At 62.0% G+C, this 16,634-nt stretch overlaps 2 protein-coding genes across 3 annotated transcripts in view; one reads left to right on the top strand and one right to left on the bottom strand.

The window, feature by feature from the left end:
- GSE1 (Gse1 coiled-coil protein) overlaps positions 1-16,634 on the bottom strand; it is a 404,686-nt gene that overhangs the window by 34,900 nt on the left and 353,152 nt on the right. The window contains exon 3 of one of the 2 annotated variants that reach the window (XM_046680251.1): positions 3,897-4,115. The exons of the other annotated variant lie outside the window; for it this stretch is intronic. Coding sequence (XP_046536207.1) covers positions 3,897-4,115 — 219 coding nt within the window. The remainder of the gene's footprint in view (positions 1-3,896; positions 4,116-16,634) is intronic. 2 annotated transcript variants of the gene reach the window in all.
- Positions 1,311-8,704, top strand: LOC124249349 (uncharacterized). Its single transcript, XM_046680253.1, has 2 exons — positions 1,311-2,411; positions 7,221-8,704. The coding sequence occupies exons 1-2, from the start codon at positions 1,881-1,883 to the stop codon at positions 7,413-7,415; spliced, it is 726 nt and encodes a 241-aa protein (XP_046536209.1). The 5' UTR covers positions 1,311-1,880; the 3' UTR covers positions 7,416-8,704.

The following is a 16,634-nucleotide window of genomic DNA, read 5'->3' as shown; positions in this document are numbered from 1 at the left end:
GAGACAGGGCTGTCGGGAGATGGCCATGGGGTCCTGGGTCACCTCAGCCCCCAGAAGCTAAGAGGCTAGCGCCTCTGGGAGCCCATTGTCCTGGGGGGCACCCCCCAGACACAGGAGGCCTTGCCCTCGAGAGAGGGGCGGCTCTAGCACAGGCCTGGCTCCCTTTCCATGGGGCGGTGGACGAGGATGCCAGGGAGGCAGAAGGCCGTGGTGTCCTGGGACATGCGTCCATGGAGTTTCCCAACTCTCACCTGCTGCTTACGAGGTGGGACGCCAGCCAAGCTGGAAGCTCGGTTCTGCCCCCCAGCGAAATGGACAGAGAACGGAGACCAGGGCTGTGCTGAGACCACAGTGGGAGACTGGCCGGTACACAGCCGGCGCTCAGTAAGCGGTCACTGCCCCGATGGAGGAGGGCAGAGCCTCGCTGAGTCCGCCTCCTCACACGCCCTGTGACAGGTGTGTGGTGCCATCCAGCCACAGGCTCGTTCAGGCATGAAAAGGAATGGGATCTTGGCACACTGCGCCGTGGACAGGCCTGGAAACACGGGGCTGAGCACGGCAGGCAAGTCACACGTGCTGGGACCCCAGAGACAGGCGATGTCCAGAGCAGCAGACCCAGAGAGACGGCGAGCGTGGCCGCCAGGGCAGCGGGAGCGGAGGGGAGTGGTTGCTGTGGGGGCAGGGTTCCTTTTAGGGGGGATGAAAATGCTCTGGAATTAGTGGTGACGGCCGCACAACTCCGATAAGCTAGAAATGCTGGACTGCACTACTTTCAAGGTGAGTTTCACAGCATGTGAACTAGATCTTAAACAAGCAAAAGTCTAGCCCCCTCCCCCACAGCCCAGCCCAGCAAAGGTCCCCTGAGGCTCTCAGGTGCCGGGTGGAAAGGCAGTGGGATCTCCCCTCGGGTCCCCACGGGCCCCAGGCTTCAGGAAGCTGATAGCCGACAACTCCTCTCTACATCCCAGGGAGGCAGAGGCCACAACCAGGAGGCACAGACGCCCACGTGCTCCCTGCACCACCATGGTGGGTGCTAAGTGCGAGGGTGGCTCTTCCAGAGCCGGGACCATCCATGCAGGCTTGTCGTCCTAACTCGGGGGTCTCCAAAGTCCACCTGGAAAGCCCTAAGCAGCAGCAGGAAGGAGCACAGAGCATATCCTCCCCAGCTGTGTGCCCTCAGGCTCACAACTTGATCTCTCTGAGCCTCAGCTTCTCCGTCTGTGTAACCGGCCAACTCTGGGCTGCCAGCCAAGACCACAGATCGGGGAGACAGCAAGGTCAGAGCTGTGGCAACTCTGAGAAACATGGGGACCAGGCACGGGGTGCGGCCAGCGGATGCTCTGGAGCATAACTGAGCATCTCATTTCTTCAACACGAGGCCCGACCGGGGCTGACCAGGTGGAGAATAGCAAACTGAGCTCAGGGCTTCTACAGCTTTAAACTCAGGCTTTGCTTGTGGGCGCCGGACACAAGGTGGCGAGGGCCAGTGGCAACACACGGCAGAACTCGAGTGTCAGGGCGTCCCAGTGTCCAACACCGCCCCACGGTCCACGGGCGCTGAGTCCCCCAAGACCTTGGCCTTCTCGTCACAAGGATGGTGTAACCTTGGGGTGGCTGGCGACGGCTGCCACGCTCCGATGACAGTAAGCACTGGGGCCAGCCTGGCTTGCTGTGCTCCTCTCTCTCTCCCTCTTGACCCTGTGCTGTAAAGTCCCATGGCACCGTCCCCAGGGCGTCACACAGGACACCAAGGTCACAGCAGGGGGGAGGGCCCTGGGGCCACCAGGCCTGACTCCTGCCAGCAGCACACTCTGTTCCTGGCCAGAGAGGCCTGGTGGCCTCTGGCACACTAGCTGCCTGCTGGCCATCCTTCCAGCCGGATGCCGGGGCCCGCCTGGGGCAGCGGGAGGAGACAGAGGACCACTGGGGCCCGAGGGAGCCCATGTCTGCAGACCCCTCCAATGCCCCCTGGCAAGGAGAGAAACGCTTTCCACTGCCACATCCTCGTAGAGCTGGTGTTATCACCCCAGGACTCAAGCCCAGCCGCCCAGGAGTGGACACTGCTGCTGGAGAAAGCCCTGACACCGGGGCTGACCCAGCCCAGACGGAACCAGCATCCTCCCACATGCCAAGAGCTGTCTTTGAAAGCTGTGCCAGCCGCGGTTCTCTGCCTTCTGGAACGGCGGGAAGGACGACAGCCAAGCCCGGGAGCTGCCGGGCAAGTTCTGCCCCCGGGGGCTCCTGTTGCCTCCAGAGAGGCCCCCAAGCCTCTACTCCAGCTTGGGCTCCCACCGTGGGCCCTCTGCTCAGGGCGCTCTGCAGCCGGCCCGAGACATCTGGTCCGGAGGCCTCGGTGGGCCCGGGCAGGGAGCTCACTGCCTCCTCTGGGCCATCTGATCCCCAGCTGCGAGGTGAGCCAGGGCCCCGAACGGCAGGGCCTCCCAACACCCAGGCTCCTGGGCCTGGCTCGCTCAGCCACTGCCGGGAGTCCCTGGTGGGCAAGGGGTAAGGAAGGGAGTGCACCTAGGGACAGGAGGGTCTGCCCAAGTAGACAGAGCAACCCACAGCAGGCAGACCTGGCTGCGAGAGGGTGGACCCCAGTGACGCAGGAACCAGGCTCCAGCGGTCTTCCCTCTTGGGCCAATACCCGCCCTGCCCGTCAACTCCAGCTCATTCTCCCCCAATTCCTCCCCTGCCCAACAACCAAGCAGCGGAAAGGGCCCAGGAAGAGGCGAGATTCAGAAACCAGAAGACCCCCAGCCCACCCCTGGAGTCTATAAACAGACGCAGCTCCTGCACGCACTTCTCTGGGGGCCCTAGGACCCAGGATGCCCAGCCCTGGACCTTGGGGGCGAGGGAGATGTTGGGCAGAGGCATGTGGGGTACCTGCCTCCTCTGCCTGGAAGGTTGGCCCCCTGCCTCTGAGCAGCAGGTCCAGAGAGGGCCAGAGAGGCCTACGCCAGAGTCCACGGGGACCCAGGTCCCCCAGCAGCTCCAGCCGCAAACTGCCCCCACCCGACTCTTCCAACCAGCATCTCTGACCAGGACTAACATGGGCAGACGGACAGTCACCCGAGGAGTGCCCGAAGCCAGAGCCATAGTGAGCATCATGGTACGAACCGGAAGACTAAAGCTCAGAGAGGACCAGTGTCCACCCAAAGTCACACAACATGTCACTGCCCAGGCAACACCAAGAGCCAGAGCTCCGGACCTCTGCCCATGCCACCACGCCATCCCCACCTCGGGGAGTCAAGCAATGGTGGGTGAGTAGTCCCAGAGATCCCCACTCTAGGACCAAGAGAGTTTCCAGAGACCATGTTCCTCGTCACGTCTAGAGGGGGTATCGAGGCCTGGAGCTACTGGCCTACCCCGGGGACCATACCACCTGGGGAACAGGCTCCCCGGAAGCAGCCCAGGGGCTCCAGGGAGAGGTCCCAGGGTGCAGCACTCCCTCCAAAGCCACTGGGGGCTCCTGTGGCCCAGCACGTCCACCCTCCACCACCACAGCCACCAGGCATAGATCCCCACCTCCGGCCGCCCCCACAGTGGCTCCTGGAGCCAAGGAAGGATAGAGGTGGCAGAGAGCAGAAAGGGAAGCCTAAGCAAGCAGGGGTGCTGGGGCTGGCAGGCTCGTGGGCAGCGGGGGTCCAGGAGGGTCCGCAGCCCAGACCCCACTGCCCCCACCAACGCCCCCAGCACGAACAGCAGGAGGAAGACAGCAGAGGGAGCGGGAGTGCGTGCGGGCCACCTGCAGAGCCCTCTGGACGCACGGTCCTGTGCGGGGGACGGCTGCTCCCCGACGGCCGCACCTGCCCTCTGGGGGCCGGGCAAGGTCTGGGCGGCCAGACAGGGGCGTGTCCCCCCTTGGGCCGCAGCCTGGTGGGCGCGCCTCTTACCTCTGGGCTCCTCCGCCTGTTTGGCGAGCTTGCGCAGCGCGGCGGCAAAGCTGGAGGACGGCGCGGCCTGGGCAGACAGCGCGCTGCTGGTGGCGGGGCTGCCGCTGGGCACCAGGGCGCCATTGAGCGGCGAAGGGGTGAGGGGGTTGACGGTGGCGGTGGTCCTGGTCGCGGTGGAAAGCATCCCTAGTGAAGGGGACTTGGGCTCATGGCTCATGCCTGAAACAGGAAAAGAAGAACCAGCGTCACCCAGAGAGCAGGAGGCCCCAGCACCAGAGCGGGTCCGCAGGGCCGGCGCCAGCGGGCAGCATGCAGGGGAGCTCCTGGCAGGACAGGCCAAGCAGGACAGAGCCAGCACCGCAGAAAGAACGGGCCGTGCCCCCGCAGGTCCCATACAAGGGGCAGACCCGTGCCCCTCAGGCTGGCCCTTGGACCTGTAATAGAGAACCAGGCTGCCCAGGTCCCTGGGGGATTCCAGACTCCAAACAGCTCAGCCTGCAACCTCTCCTGGGCAGCCCAGGGCTGGGCGGGTGTGGGAGGATCTGAAAACAGCCCCGAATCGCTGCAGGGGGGAGGGAAACTGAGGCAGGGGCCCAGGGCCAGCATCCTCGGAACAAAGAGAAAACCGCCAGTGGAGAGGAAAAGGAAGGAACTAATGAAGACAGTGAAGACGCCAGGGCAGCTGCTCCTACTTCACTAGCAGGTTCCCGCCAGGCCTCCCGCACGGCACCCGCAAGGCCACCACCGCTGCTGCCCCCACTGCAGGGAAGAGGAAACTGAAGCTCACACAGGCAGCGCAGACCCAGGGTCTGACCCCAGCAGGCTGGCCTGGAGCCCTCGCCTGATGCCACCATGCCCTCCCGAGCCCCAGAGCCACCTGGGGTCCCCAGCGGGTGTCCACCTGAGACTGGACCTCGCAGAAGGGGACAGGAGGGGGGAGGACGCAGCCCCTGCTGCTGTGCGGCCCCTCCCTACACACCCACCCTGCCCTGGGAGGTAAAGACACACAGCTGCAGACCCACCCGCCCCCCCGGGAGCGGGGACCCCATTCGAGCCAGGCCAGGTTCAGGCCGCGGTAGCAGAGGAGCTGAGGAGCGCCGCCCGCCGAGAGTGACATCAGACGCCGCGGGGAGGCGGACACCGCCACCTTCCCACGCGCCCCCCGTCTTTCAAGTCCCAGCCGCCCCCAGTCTTTCAAGTCCCAGCCGAGTGTCAACGAGAAGACTGAACCTTCTCCCGCCCTGCGGCCTAATCAATACAGGCTGGCCTCCAGCTCGGACGGGCAGGTCACACCATAAATAAGTTTTCCATTAACATCCCCTGCCCTCCTGAGGCCACCTGCCCAGCCTGGGCCCCGCTCCCGCAGCGACGGTGCATCCGAGGGGAGTAAATCAGGCCAATGGCCTCGCATTGGTAGGGATGACACACGAGGACCCGATGCTGCTCCAAACCCCAGACAGAGCCCTGCGAGGAGGGAAGAGCCATCTGGGGGCGCGGCTTGGGCTTGGGGGCGGCCACGGGAGGCCAGGAGCTGGTGCATAAAAGGCAACATTGAGGCGGGGGCAAGCTCCAGGGAACACCATTCTCTCTGACGAGGGCTTGTACCTGGGGAACAAAGGCCCCTGTGCCCCTGGCCAGCAGGCAGCCCCCCAGCTGCCAGCGGGTGCCCACAGCAGCAGCCGCCCCGAGGCTGACCCCTGCTCGTCCTCTTTCTGGAAGAGCAGAGGTGGGGGGTCAGCAGCCACATGCCCACAACCACTGAGACCAGCGGGGAAACCCAAGAACCCAGGGGGCACAACGGGTTCGTGCCCCAGCAGCCTGATGGCCAGAAAACACAGGTTCCTAACAAGAGTCCTTTCTCAGCCATCCTGGCACCTGCTAGCCATCGGCCAGTTGAGGACCATGGAGCACAATGGACACCACGCTCCAGAAGCTCAGCTCCAGCCCCAGGCTGCCATCAGGGTGTTCTCCTCCTCCTCCTGTGCATGGTGTTGACAGAGGACAGGCGGTACGGCCAAGGCCTGGAGTCAAGGCTTAGCACTGACTTGGCTGCCAGACACCTGGGGCTCGAGTCTGGCTCTGTGGCCTCGGGCAAGTTACTTTGCCTCTCTGGGCCTCAGCCTCCTCATCTCTAAGATGGAGATAAATAAAATCTACGTCATGAGGTCAATTGTCTGAGGATTCAAGGAGCTAACTTATGTGAAGGGGCTTCACAGTGTGCCTGGCACATGCCAGGAGGGTCACTATTATTATTATAAAACCGATCAGCCGATGGGGACAAAAACCAGGCCAGACGGGGGAGGGCCTGGCCAAAGCCGCACAGTTTAGGTTCAGCGAACCCGGGACCCAAGCTGCCAGATCTGTGCCGCCTGGTCCCCAGGGGCCCAGAGCCACGAGCATCACAAGTCTGCGTGTGGCCTGGGGGGGCCCCCCACTCTGCCTGAGCCCTCCCCGCTGCTGTCCTGTCCCCTGACCAGGTCTGGGAGCCAGCCAGCCCAGCCCTCCATGTCCCTGAGTGGGCGGCACTGGGTTGACCCACAGGACACCCTGGGGATGGAAGGGACACCCAGCCACGTGACCCCACAAAGGGGCCGATGCACGTGTCCAGAAGCGGGCCCTCGGCACACACACGTGGCAGGTCAATGGTTTTGGGGCAAGTGTCTAGAGATGCTAAGTGGTGTAGGACACAGCCCACCCTTATGTGGACTCAGGCTAGGCAAAAAGGGTACCACGTCCTCATGGTCCCAGCTGCTTAGAAGAACGACCCACTACAGGGGCTACCCCGGACCGAGGCATGTGAGGGCCCCAGGGCTCCGTCCCCTCCCCAGGGGACACCTAAGCAGTCCTCAAGGGTCAGACAGATCATCGGGGCACCTCTCAAGACAGCCCTGCAATGGGCCCAGCAGAGGCCACTGTGGCAGAGCCACCACCTACCACCTCCACCTTGTGCACCCCGCTCAAGGCCTCTGATGATCCTGGGAGGCCAGCAGAGCCCAGGTGGGGAAACTGAGGCCAGGAGCCACTCAAAGACTGGTCAAGGTCATATGTATGGTCCGAGGCCACAGAGTTAAGCAACACACCTAAGACTTGAATCCTGTTTCCTGGGTGCAGGCACAGTGTTCGTTCCACTCATTACACCCCCTGCCCAGTCTGAGACCCAATGGTGATGCTGGACCAAAGTGTCAACACACAGATAAAATGTATCTGATGACAGCACTTTACAAATATGTCCCTGAGGTCTTTGTCACACACCCTTCAAGAGGTGAGGCTAATTCTCTTCTCCCAAACGAGGGCCGGACTTATGGACTCATGTCTACTGAACAGAATATGGCACAAGTGACGGCGTGTGACTTCCGGGGTGAGGTCGTCAGAGGCACTGTGGCTGCCTCCTTGCGTCTCTCAGAGTTGCCATGTTGTGAGGATGCTCAAGCGGCCCTTGGAGAAGCCCATGTTTCGGGGAACTGGGGCCTGCAGCCAGGAGCCACCGTCTTGGCAGCTGCTCCTCCAGCCCCGGGCTGAGCCTTCAGATGAGACAGCAGCCCCGGCCAGCAGCCGGATCACATCAGAGGTTCTGAGCCAGAATCGCCCAGCTGAGACACTCCTGAATCCCTGAATGGTAAGTCTGGGATGGCCTGTTACACAGTGAGGATAACAGACACAGTGAGGATAACAGACAGACACAGCGAGGGCCCCCTGCTCTACTGATCAAGCTCCACTCTGCCATTCTCTCTTCCTATTTCCCTTCCTTCTGGAGCCCGAGAAGTTTAAGCATCTACAAGCACCCTGTGCCTTTACCCCGAGTCTGCAGAATGGGCCCCTCTGATGCCAGCAGAGGCTACGAATCAGCCCCCTCACTTTTCCAGCATTCCTCAGCAAACTGGCCTCTATTCTTTGAACCCCAACAACCCTACAAGAAAGGGAGTGTGACTGTGCCCGTTTCACAGGCGGGAGAGGCCAGGCTCGGATCCAAAGGCCAACAGTCAACAGCAGCGCTGGGATTACCTGAACACGGCACCTGTGTCCATCTACACAAGGCTGCAGGGGTCTGAGGCCAGCTCTGCCCGGCCCTGCAGCCCACAGGCGGCCTCCAGAGACAGAGGGGAGAAGGAGGGGGGTAGGGAAGGGAGGCAGGCGATGCTGTCACTGCAGCTCCCAGGGATTGGTCCCCGAGGCCCGGGGAACAGATGTGAGGTCACTGCCCAGTGCCCGCATGACTAGCTGGCCAGCCGGCAACCCGGGCAGACACACTGTGACCGTCAGCGGCCAGCGCTGGGCAGGGTGGTACAGAGCTGCTGGGACAGGCAGGCGGCAGCCACAGGGCAAGTTCCAGGCCAGACCCCAAACTGTCACACGCCCCTTAAGGCTGTTGGTGGCCGTCTTCGGGTGATGGAGAGAGAAGCAATTCTCTCATGTGTATCCTTTTAACTTCCCTATGTTCTAATTTTTATGCAGGGAACCAGTTTTTTTTTTTTTTTTAAAGGGGGTACTGGAAGAGATGGAGACCCGCCTGCACGAAGTCGTCACAAGCAACAAGAGCACGCGGCGTCCCCTAGACCAGGGGCTCCCGCCAGCCAGGGGTGAGAGCCGAGGGGACTGGAGCGCCCCTGCTGGAACCCAAACCCAATCCTCACCTGAAGCCCTGACCCCTTCCTGGTGACCAGGTCCCCGTGGGCTGGTCCACCCTCTGCCTCCTCCCTCCCTCCTTCCTGGAGTCAGCTGCCACCTGAATGTCATTGTCACATTCCTGCTGGCATCCAGTGCCCCCCCCCCCCGCCAGCCCTCTGCTGAGCCTGCCCTTCCCCTCCCGAAGCCTGGCACCTGCTCCCCAGGCTCTGCCAGCAGCCTACGGCCCTGTGTACAACCCCCTGGGTTCCTGGGGGTCCCCTAAAGCAGCGTCCCTGCCGTGGTGTCAGCCGTGGGCTCTGGAGCAGCTGAGCCAGGAAAGCTGCTCTGCTGATGTCAGGTCACTTAAAATAGCATTCCAAATGAGCAGCTTCATTAGGAGAGTCTAAAATTAGCATCCTCCACAGCGTGTGCACCAGGAAGGGGGAGCCCAGGGATGGGAGGCGAGGGGGCACCGGGACCACCAGCAGCCCAGGTGACAGCTCCCTTGCACCTTGGACGTAGAAGGACACAAAGCCAAACTCGGGGGACCCAGAGACCCTGTAAAGGGTCACCCTGGACCTGCTGCAGATCCACACAGCCTCTGGGAGCCCACCACCCACCGTGCCCCTCAGTCACAGGCTGGGGTCACTCCAGAGCCTGCTGGCTGCTCTTCCACCCAGGCCGCCCAGTGTCCTCTTGCTGGGGCTCCAGCAGGACCCCTGTGACTGTGGAGGCCCCAGGGGCGCATAGGGAGGAGAGCGGGCCTTGGGGCGGCCCCTGCACCCTCAGGAGGCCCTGAGGGACGGGGGCCTGTTCCCCCTGCTTTCATTAGAGAGGTATTTATTAACTTCTGCGCCCCTGGCCATTGACTGAATTCTTATCTACATTATCAGCTCATGTAAATTCATTATCCTAACAGCTGGGAATAAGCTCGCAGCGTGAAGGCCAGTGATGGATGGGGGCCGGGGGCGGCAGGGTTGTACTCTCTCTGCGCTGCACGAGCTCTCGACACGGGTGACACAGCGGGAGCACAAGCCGGGTCGTGTGGCCGCCTGGCCTTCTGGTTTATAGCACATCCTGCTGTCCTGTTCTGGACACTCACCTCCTGCCACCCTCAGCTGCCCCCGACTCCCTGGGAGAAAAGAGCCGCAGCCAGACCACCCAGAGGCAAGATCCAACTGCTCGATCCTGGGCACCCTCAAGCCCAGGGCCCAGGACCCTCTGGGCCTCAGCTTCCTGCCGACTGGACCAGGCCAGGGCCCACCCCGCAGAGCCCAGAGCCCATCACCATCCCAGACACTGAGGGCAGGAGGAGAGGAGAAGCCACCGGGCTAACAGCACCCCCAAAATCCCCAGGCGCCCCACTGCACGGACGGCGGGGGTCTGGAGGAGCAAAGATGGCCCCGTCCCAGAATGGCCGGGGGAGGCCCTTGCCTCTCCAGCTCCTTCCACCAAAGTATGGTGTCTTCAATCAATACATTTTTTTCTCTCCTCTGCCTAGGTTTCTGATATGGTCAGAAAAAAAAAAAAAGGAAAAAAGGCAAGGAAGAAAAAAGCAAGAGCAGAGGGGCGAGCAAGGATGGCGACTGGCGGATGTTCTCCGGAAACCCACCTTGTTCTTGGTTCTTCAGAACAGACCCCCACGGCGGAGGGCCTGTTGTCCAAACGCCCCCACAGTGGGGTTTAAAGGGGGGAGGCCCTACCACTCCATCAGCCTCCCCCACCCACTCCCCGCTCCGTGTGAGGGTGGAGGCCTCATTAATCAGCACGGCGCGGCCTCCCCACGGCCTCCCGCGGATGCCATAATTACCGCTTCCTTTCATCCCCGCTCCTCCGCGGCACCAGACCTCAGGCCTGCTGCCTCCATGCTCTGTAATTACAAGCTAATAGCTGAGATGAATTTTCTGCTGGCTCCCGGTTCAAGCACCAGTCCGCCCTTCCCCCCCCCCCGCCCCCCCCCCCCCCGGGGGTAATTACACCCAGTGCGCCGGGCACGGCAGGGCTTCACTTTAAGGCCCTGCGCACGCAATCTGGACTCAGATCCTCTAATCACCCCTCTTGGTAATTTTTCATTACCGCAGAAAGAAATGTTTGTGAACAAATAAAGGGCGTCCCCCGGCTCCGGCGCCCCCCGAGCCCCCCGAGGGGCGATGTCTCTGCTGCCCTGACAAGGCCGGGTCAGCTGCTGCAGACACCCCGGCGGGCGGTGGTGGCGGCGTGGGGCGCCACGTGACCCCGGGAGCTGAGCTGCTTCATAATAAATTCATTATTATATTTGCCTTTGGCGTGTTCCGAGCTCACTCGCACGAAGCAATTCTTCCCGGGGGTGGGGACGGGGGGAGTGGGGAGGGGTGCACAGGGGTGGCCTGCTGAGGCCTTAATGTTCTTTTTCATCCAAGGAGGCCCCCTCGGGTTGCGGCTTTCTAAGGGGACTGGGGCCCTCTCTCTTGCCCTGAGTTCCCAAACTGGAGGTCCTCCCGGCGGCTGGGGCCCCAGCAGCCGGAGGCTGGGCCAAAGCCATTGCTAATTGCTGGAGCGGGGAAAGGCCCAGCAGATGGCCTGGATGCTGACCCGGAACCAGAGAGAAGGGCCAGAGAACGAGGGGAGGGGAGGGGACGGGAGGCCAGCAGGCGCCCCCACAGGAGACCCTGGCCCAGGAGTGAAATGAGTAACAAGGCTGCCATCCTCCCCCTGTGGACCTGTCACTCAGCAGCATTTATTAAGTTACTACAGAATGCCGAAGGAAGGAGCTCATGAGCTGCAATGTGTGTCCACCGGAACCCCAATCAAGGAGAATGGGAGCCCGGCCCCAGCAGGGAGCCTACCCCAAGATGGGCACCACAGGGCGGGCCAACCACAAAGCTCCCTTCCTGGCAGACTCGCAGCCCCTGGGAGGGGGTGGGTTCGGCCCAGGCCACAGGACGCCCCTGTGGTGCATGGGGGTGGTAGGCAACATCTGGGGCTCTCCCAGCCTTGCCCACCCACTGCTGTGTGAGTAAGCGGGGTGGGGGGCCGTCAGGGGGCTGGATCTGGGTTCTAGGGAGATGGCGGCGAAGAGCGCTCACACAGGCCGCTCAGCGTGCGCGCTGCTCCAGGGAGAAGCCGAGGCTAGGCCGCGGGGCTGAGTCTGGCTCCCAGGGAGGGGGCCCAGGGGGAGCCAGGCGGTGAGGGGACAGGAGGGGGCACAGGGTCGGCGCCCACTGACAGAGGCCTCCAAGGACAGTCCGGGGGTTGAGACTCAAGGCCCCAGATGAGCGGGAGTCCCCGAGGTTCCGGGTGGAGGCAGAGGACGGAAGTCAGGCGACAGATGGCAGCGACATTTGACGGCGATTATTCTAAGCGGCTGTTGCGTCTGGAGAAGCCTGGGACAGACAGATGAAGGGCTGCGTGCGAGCGGCGAGGGGGCGCTGGGCCGTCCCAGGAGGGGTTGGGGTGGGAAGACGCACAAAACCAGCGGCGCGGGAGTCGGAAGGCCAGAGAGCCGCCGGGAAGCGTCCGACGAAGCCAAGAAAAGGCTGAGACAGGGTCAAGGCTGCAGCCCAGCACCCAGGCCTCTGGGAGGCAGCCGCCAACAATATTGTCGGTAGTGATAATAACCAGAAGGAACGTTTCCCCCGTGCACTTTGGGGCCGGCACACAACAGCTGCTGCACCCAGATAGCCCAGAGCTGAGCCTAGAACTGACTGACCCCAGCTGGCCTGATTCCCACCCCTCCTCACCCCTGCACCTGCCACGCTGGGCCACGGGCCTCAGTGCTCCCCGCGGCTCCCTTCCCATTCTCTGCACAGGCTGCCTCCCAAACGTGGGTGGGCCCCTGTGAACCCGGGCCAGGGAGCCTCCTACCACACACTTACCCCGCATGGCCTGCCTCCTTCCCCAACTCCAGACGGATAAACCAAGGCTGGGAAGCGTGCTGAGAGGCCGAGGAGCCGGGACGTGAAGCCAGCTGTCCTTGCTGCTGTACCCACAATGTCCCTTTAGATAGAGGACACTAGAGATGACCCCCTACTGGGGGTCGCCTCCCATGCTGCAGACCCCAGGCATGTAACTGCTGCGACACGGCCCACCTACATGCCCCATCCACTTTATGATGGGACAAGCGAGCATCAGAGATGGCCCAGAGCCGGGAAGAGAGACCAAGATCTGACCTTGAGACCCCACCCCCACCCCCTGATCCCCACATTCCCAAAGCTCGAGGCTGGAGGGCACCCATGCCAGAGCCACCAGAGGCTGCGGCAACAACCAGGGGAGCGACTCTTTTGTGTGCCTGTGGCACCAGAGCTAACCAGGCCACGCCGAGCCTCGCCCCGCTGACAAAGGGGCCCTTTCGGGGGACTCCGAGGCCAGGGTGCAGGAAGGGGCGGGGGTCAGAGGCCTCCAGGGCAGACAAGCGGTCCCCAAGGAGACAACCCAACCTGGCCAGGAGGCAGCGCAGAAGGCCTCCAAGTTTCCATGGAGCCGCAGGGCAGGGGTCAAGGCCAGGTCTTTCGGAGGACTGGAGGATGGAGTTGGAAGCAGAGCCGCTGCCTGCTGGGGCCTGGCCACCCCCAGGACCCCGCTCTCCACTCCCTCCCTGCAGTAAGGAGGTTGGGGCCAGGAATCTGGGTGCCCTCCCCCCAGAAGAGAAGGTGGGACAGAGGACACAGGAGCACCTGTCCCTCCAATGCCATGTGGAGGGACAAAAGCTGTCTGTGCCGGGCAGGCATTCTCCACCGGCCCCCAGCCCCTAAGGGCACTGAGTAGGTTCACAGGCTGCAGGACAGGGACGGGATGAACACGAGCCGCATCTGCACAGGTCCTCAGCCAGGTTCAATCAATGCAGAAAAGGGTGACAGCTGGCATCCCGCTCAGGCAGGCCGGGAGCTCCCCACGTGGCAGGACCAGCCGGGGGCTGAGCCAGGAGACTGAATCGTTGGTGAAAAACCAGCCAGAAGACCAGCTCCCAGCCTGGCTCCCACTCGACTTCTCGGTGGGGCCCTGCCAGGCCACTGCATGGTCTGAGCCTCAGTTTCCCTGTCCGTCCTCTGCGGACAGGGGATGGCCAGGCAGGAGGTGGCTTAGGCCTCCTTCTACCCACAGACCTGTTTTTACTTGGTCTGAAGTCAAGTTGTTTAAATGCAAATCAATGGACATTTTAAAACAGGAAATTGCAAGTCAGAATGAAGATTTCCAGTTTCTCTTGAAAAATCAGAAGCCACAAAACCATAATCCTGAGAGTGGCAGTTCTCTCTTAGCCTGTCCCAAAGTCTCCAGCTCACCAGAGTCCCCACCACTCCCTATCGCCTCAGGCTGGCCGGCTTGCTCAACGCCGGGGGTCTCTCCCACTGTGAAACTATGCGGGCTCACGCAATGACCAGCATCCATAGGAGTTTAATCAGCGTGTACAGCGGCCAGGACTCTCAGCTCGGATCTTCCCTCGATCTGGATGCAGCAGGAAGAGCTTCAGGGATGAGGGCCCACAGCAAGAGGGCCGGGATCCTGGCCGTGTCCACCGCAGGTGGGTCTTGCTTGAATCAAAGCCAAGTTCACTCAAGCCAGGACTTGCTCCAAATTATAAAACAGTTTTTTGCTTTTGCAAAAACGCCCGTTCTCACAATGGTTCAACGTATACATCAGAACGTCCTCCCAGAAAAATACACCTACTGAATTCTGCAAACGGTTTTACCAAGTTCACGATTTTTACCGAGTTTTACCAAGTTCACAGAGCCCACCTGTAAACCACTGGGGGTACGTGTGCGCAGACCTGTGGTACCCAAGAACCCAGACCACTGACTCTTACGGCACAGAATTCTTTACACATCAAACCCAGAGTTTCAACACCCTCCCTGAATGTTTACTGGGCTGAGGGAATATGGGTGTCAAAGGGAGGATGCAGAAAAGTCCAAGTCCTAATGGTGTTTCCTCACCCAGACTCCTCTACCATCTTCCAAGCCCCGTGTACCATGCCCAGACATCGTAAGTGCCCCGCCCTGGAAAAAACCAACTGCCCTGCGGACAAATGGACCCCAGAATGGGGCCACCAGGCAAAAGTTCGCAAAACAGTCACACAGTGAAGCTGTGAGCTCCCTCGTCCCAACTGTGCCACAGGACAGAGCAAGCCGGTCACCCCCTTCTGGCCACAACTGTCCTCCATCTACTGCCAAGCAGCCAAGCGCCTAAGCCTAAATAATCCTTCCCTTCTTCTCAAAAGCAACTAACACAAACGCCTGAAAGGCCCCGGGTGGACAACCGTGAGGTTCCGGGAACCCAGGCAGGACGCCGAGGCCCAGAACTGGCTCTCGGGGCGCTGGGCTCCCCTCTGGGACCGGGGGAGTGAGTTCTCCTGGATCATGCCGTGAGGAGCAGCCCGGTCTGCCCCAGAGACCTGCACCTGGCACATCGGCCTCCAGCACAAGCACCTGCTGAACCAAGGGTTTTCTTCCCCTCATGGGGGGAGCGAGCCTCCTCGGAAGCCAAGGACAGAGGGGCACAGAGGGATGGACCCCCAACTAGCCAGAGTCACGTAAACACAGGTCCGCTTGCTGAGGTGGGCGGAGGGCAGGCCCTACATCCCCCGGAGGAGTCCAGCAGCATCTTTAAGGCTGTCGAGACTTCGCATCCAGCTGTGTCCCTTCCTGGGATCTGTTCAGCAGAACAGTGCGGGGTGTGAACACGCTCGCGGTGGGCTCCCTGCGTGGCCTGCACGCTGCTGGTAACCACGGCACGAAACCCCGACGTCCAAAGGACCGTGGCTGGAGAAACCCAGCACCAACACCCCACCAGATAGCATGGCCCCGAGGACCAATGCCACGCAGTCCTACTGGTTCCAACTAGGAAACCAGCTGTTCAGCTCAAATGCACTCCCGGGGCTGGAGCGACAGGCTCCAGGGTCTGGCATCCCTACTAAGGAAGCCCCCTGGGTCTTAGAACGTCTCACAGGACAGATGCTTAGACGGACAGAACAAGTCACAAAAAGTCTATGTGCTCAGAAAGGCGAGGCCCGGACGTCAGTCTGACGTAAAACGTACAATCTCGGCCCGCACCTCCGCTCCCCCTGCGAGCCCAACCAGAAAGCCTTTCCAAGAGACCACCTAAACGGGCCCCCTGAGAGCAGAGTGGGGCACCTGGCACTCCCCAGGGGCTGATTCAGAGCCTTGGTTTTCTCATCTGTGAAATGGGGGCAACTAGCCTCCCCCGCCCAGTCACGAGGGGACGAGCACCCTCAGGGACGCACAAGTCCCTCCAAGGTTCCCGCCTAAGAATCTCAGCTTCAACCGCACTCGACTTCGTATCTTCCACGCCACCATCCAGTCCCGGAATCCTCATAGTCACGTGGAGAGAGAAAGACCACATAGCATCGCAAAAAACTGACAAAAACACACTCAAAGAGGAGGGAAACTCAGTAGGAGGGACCTGTCTCTCCTTTACTGGTCATCGGCTGCATGATGGCGGTGGGCGGGAGCCGGCGGAGGGAGATGAGCCCTGTGGGGCCCCCACCTCTCTTAGCTAATGATCAAATGGCGGTAACCCCTACCTTGCAAGTCAGAGCCTCCTCAAGGGAAGAGGAGACCGACCGAGACCACTGCTTGGAGTCACACGGGGACACTGGTCCCTCCCGCCCCCAGAGGGGCTGGGTGGCCTGTTAGGTGGAGCCCCAGGCTCCAGGTCATCTCCGGGGGAGACTTGGGGTGAGCACAGAGGAGGCCCCTGCCCACCCCCCCAGCTTGCTCGCCTGGTCCCCCTCCTCCTCTGCCCGACACAGACTCCTCTCCAGGACGGCTTCCCCGCCCAGCGTCAATGCCGCCCTGACCAGGCTCGCAGATCAATCGCTTTCATTGCTGCCTGTGGCCACAGACCCACCATCTGTGCAGGAAGGGCAGGGCGGGGGGCAGTGGCCACGTGAAACAGCACCCCGCTCCTCCCAGACCCAGGGCGCAATCCGCCACCGTCTGGGGGAACGAGTCAGCTGAAAAAGGGGTGCACGTGCACACTGTGCAGTTCCAAGACCCTGGGGGTGGACGAGGCTCCAGAACACCCTTGGCTGCTGCAGCCCCGGCAGAGGAGGGTCTGCAGGCGTGCTCCGGCACCGTGGGCCCTGGGGTCTTGGTGGGAAAAGTGGCCGCAGCCCCTTCCCACCCCAAACCCTGCAAGGGG

The sequence above is a fragment of the Equus quagga genome, chromosome 13 (assembly GCF_021613505.1).
Source record: "Equus quagga isolate Etosha38 chromosome 13, UCLA_HA_Equagga_1.0, whole genome shotgun sequence".
Lineage (NCBI taxonomy): Eukaryota > Metazoa > Chordata > Mammalia > Perissodactyla > Equidae > Equus > Equus quagga.
This window is presented reverse-complemented; position numbering and strand designations above follow the sequence as displayed.

Bases quoted from the DNA above. Each gene is read 5' to 3' on its own strand.
- LOC124249349 (XM_046680253.1), top strand. From the start codon at position 1,881: ATGCCGGGGCCCGCCTGGGGCAGCGGGAGGAGACAGAGGACCACTGGG. The intron at 2,412-7,220 runs GTGAGCCAGGGC...TCTACTGAACAG, and splicing joins ATCTGATCCCCAGCTGCGAG to AATATGGCACAAGTGACGGC.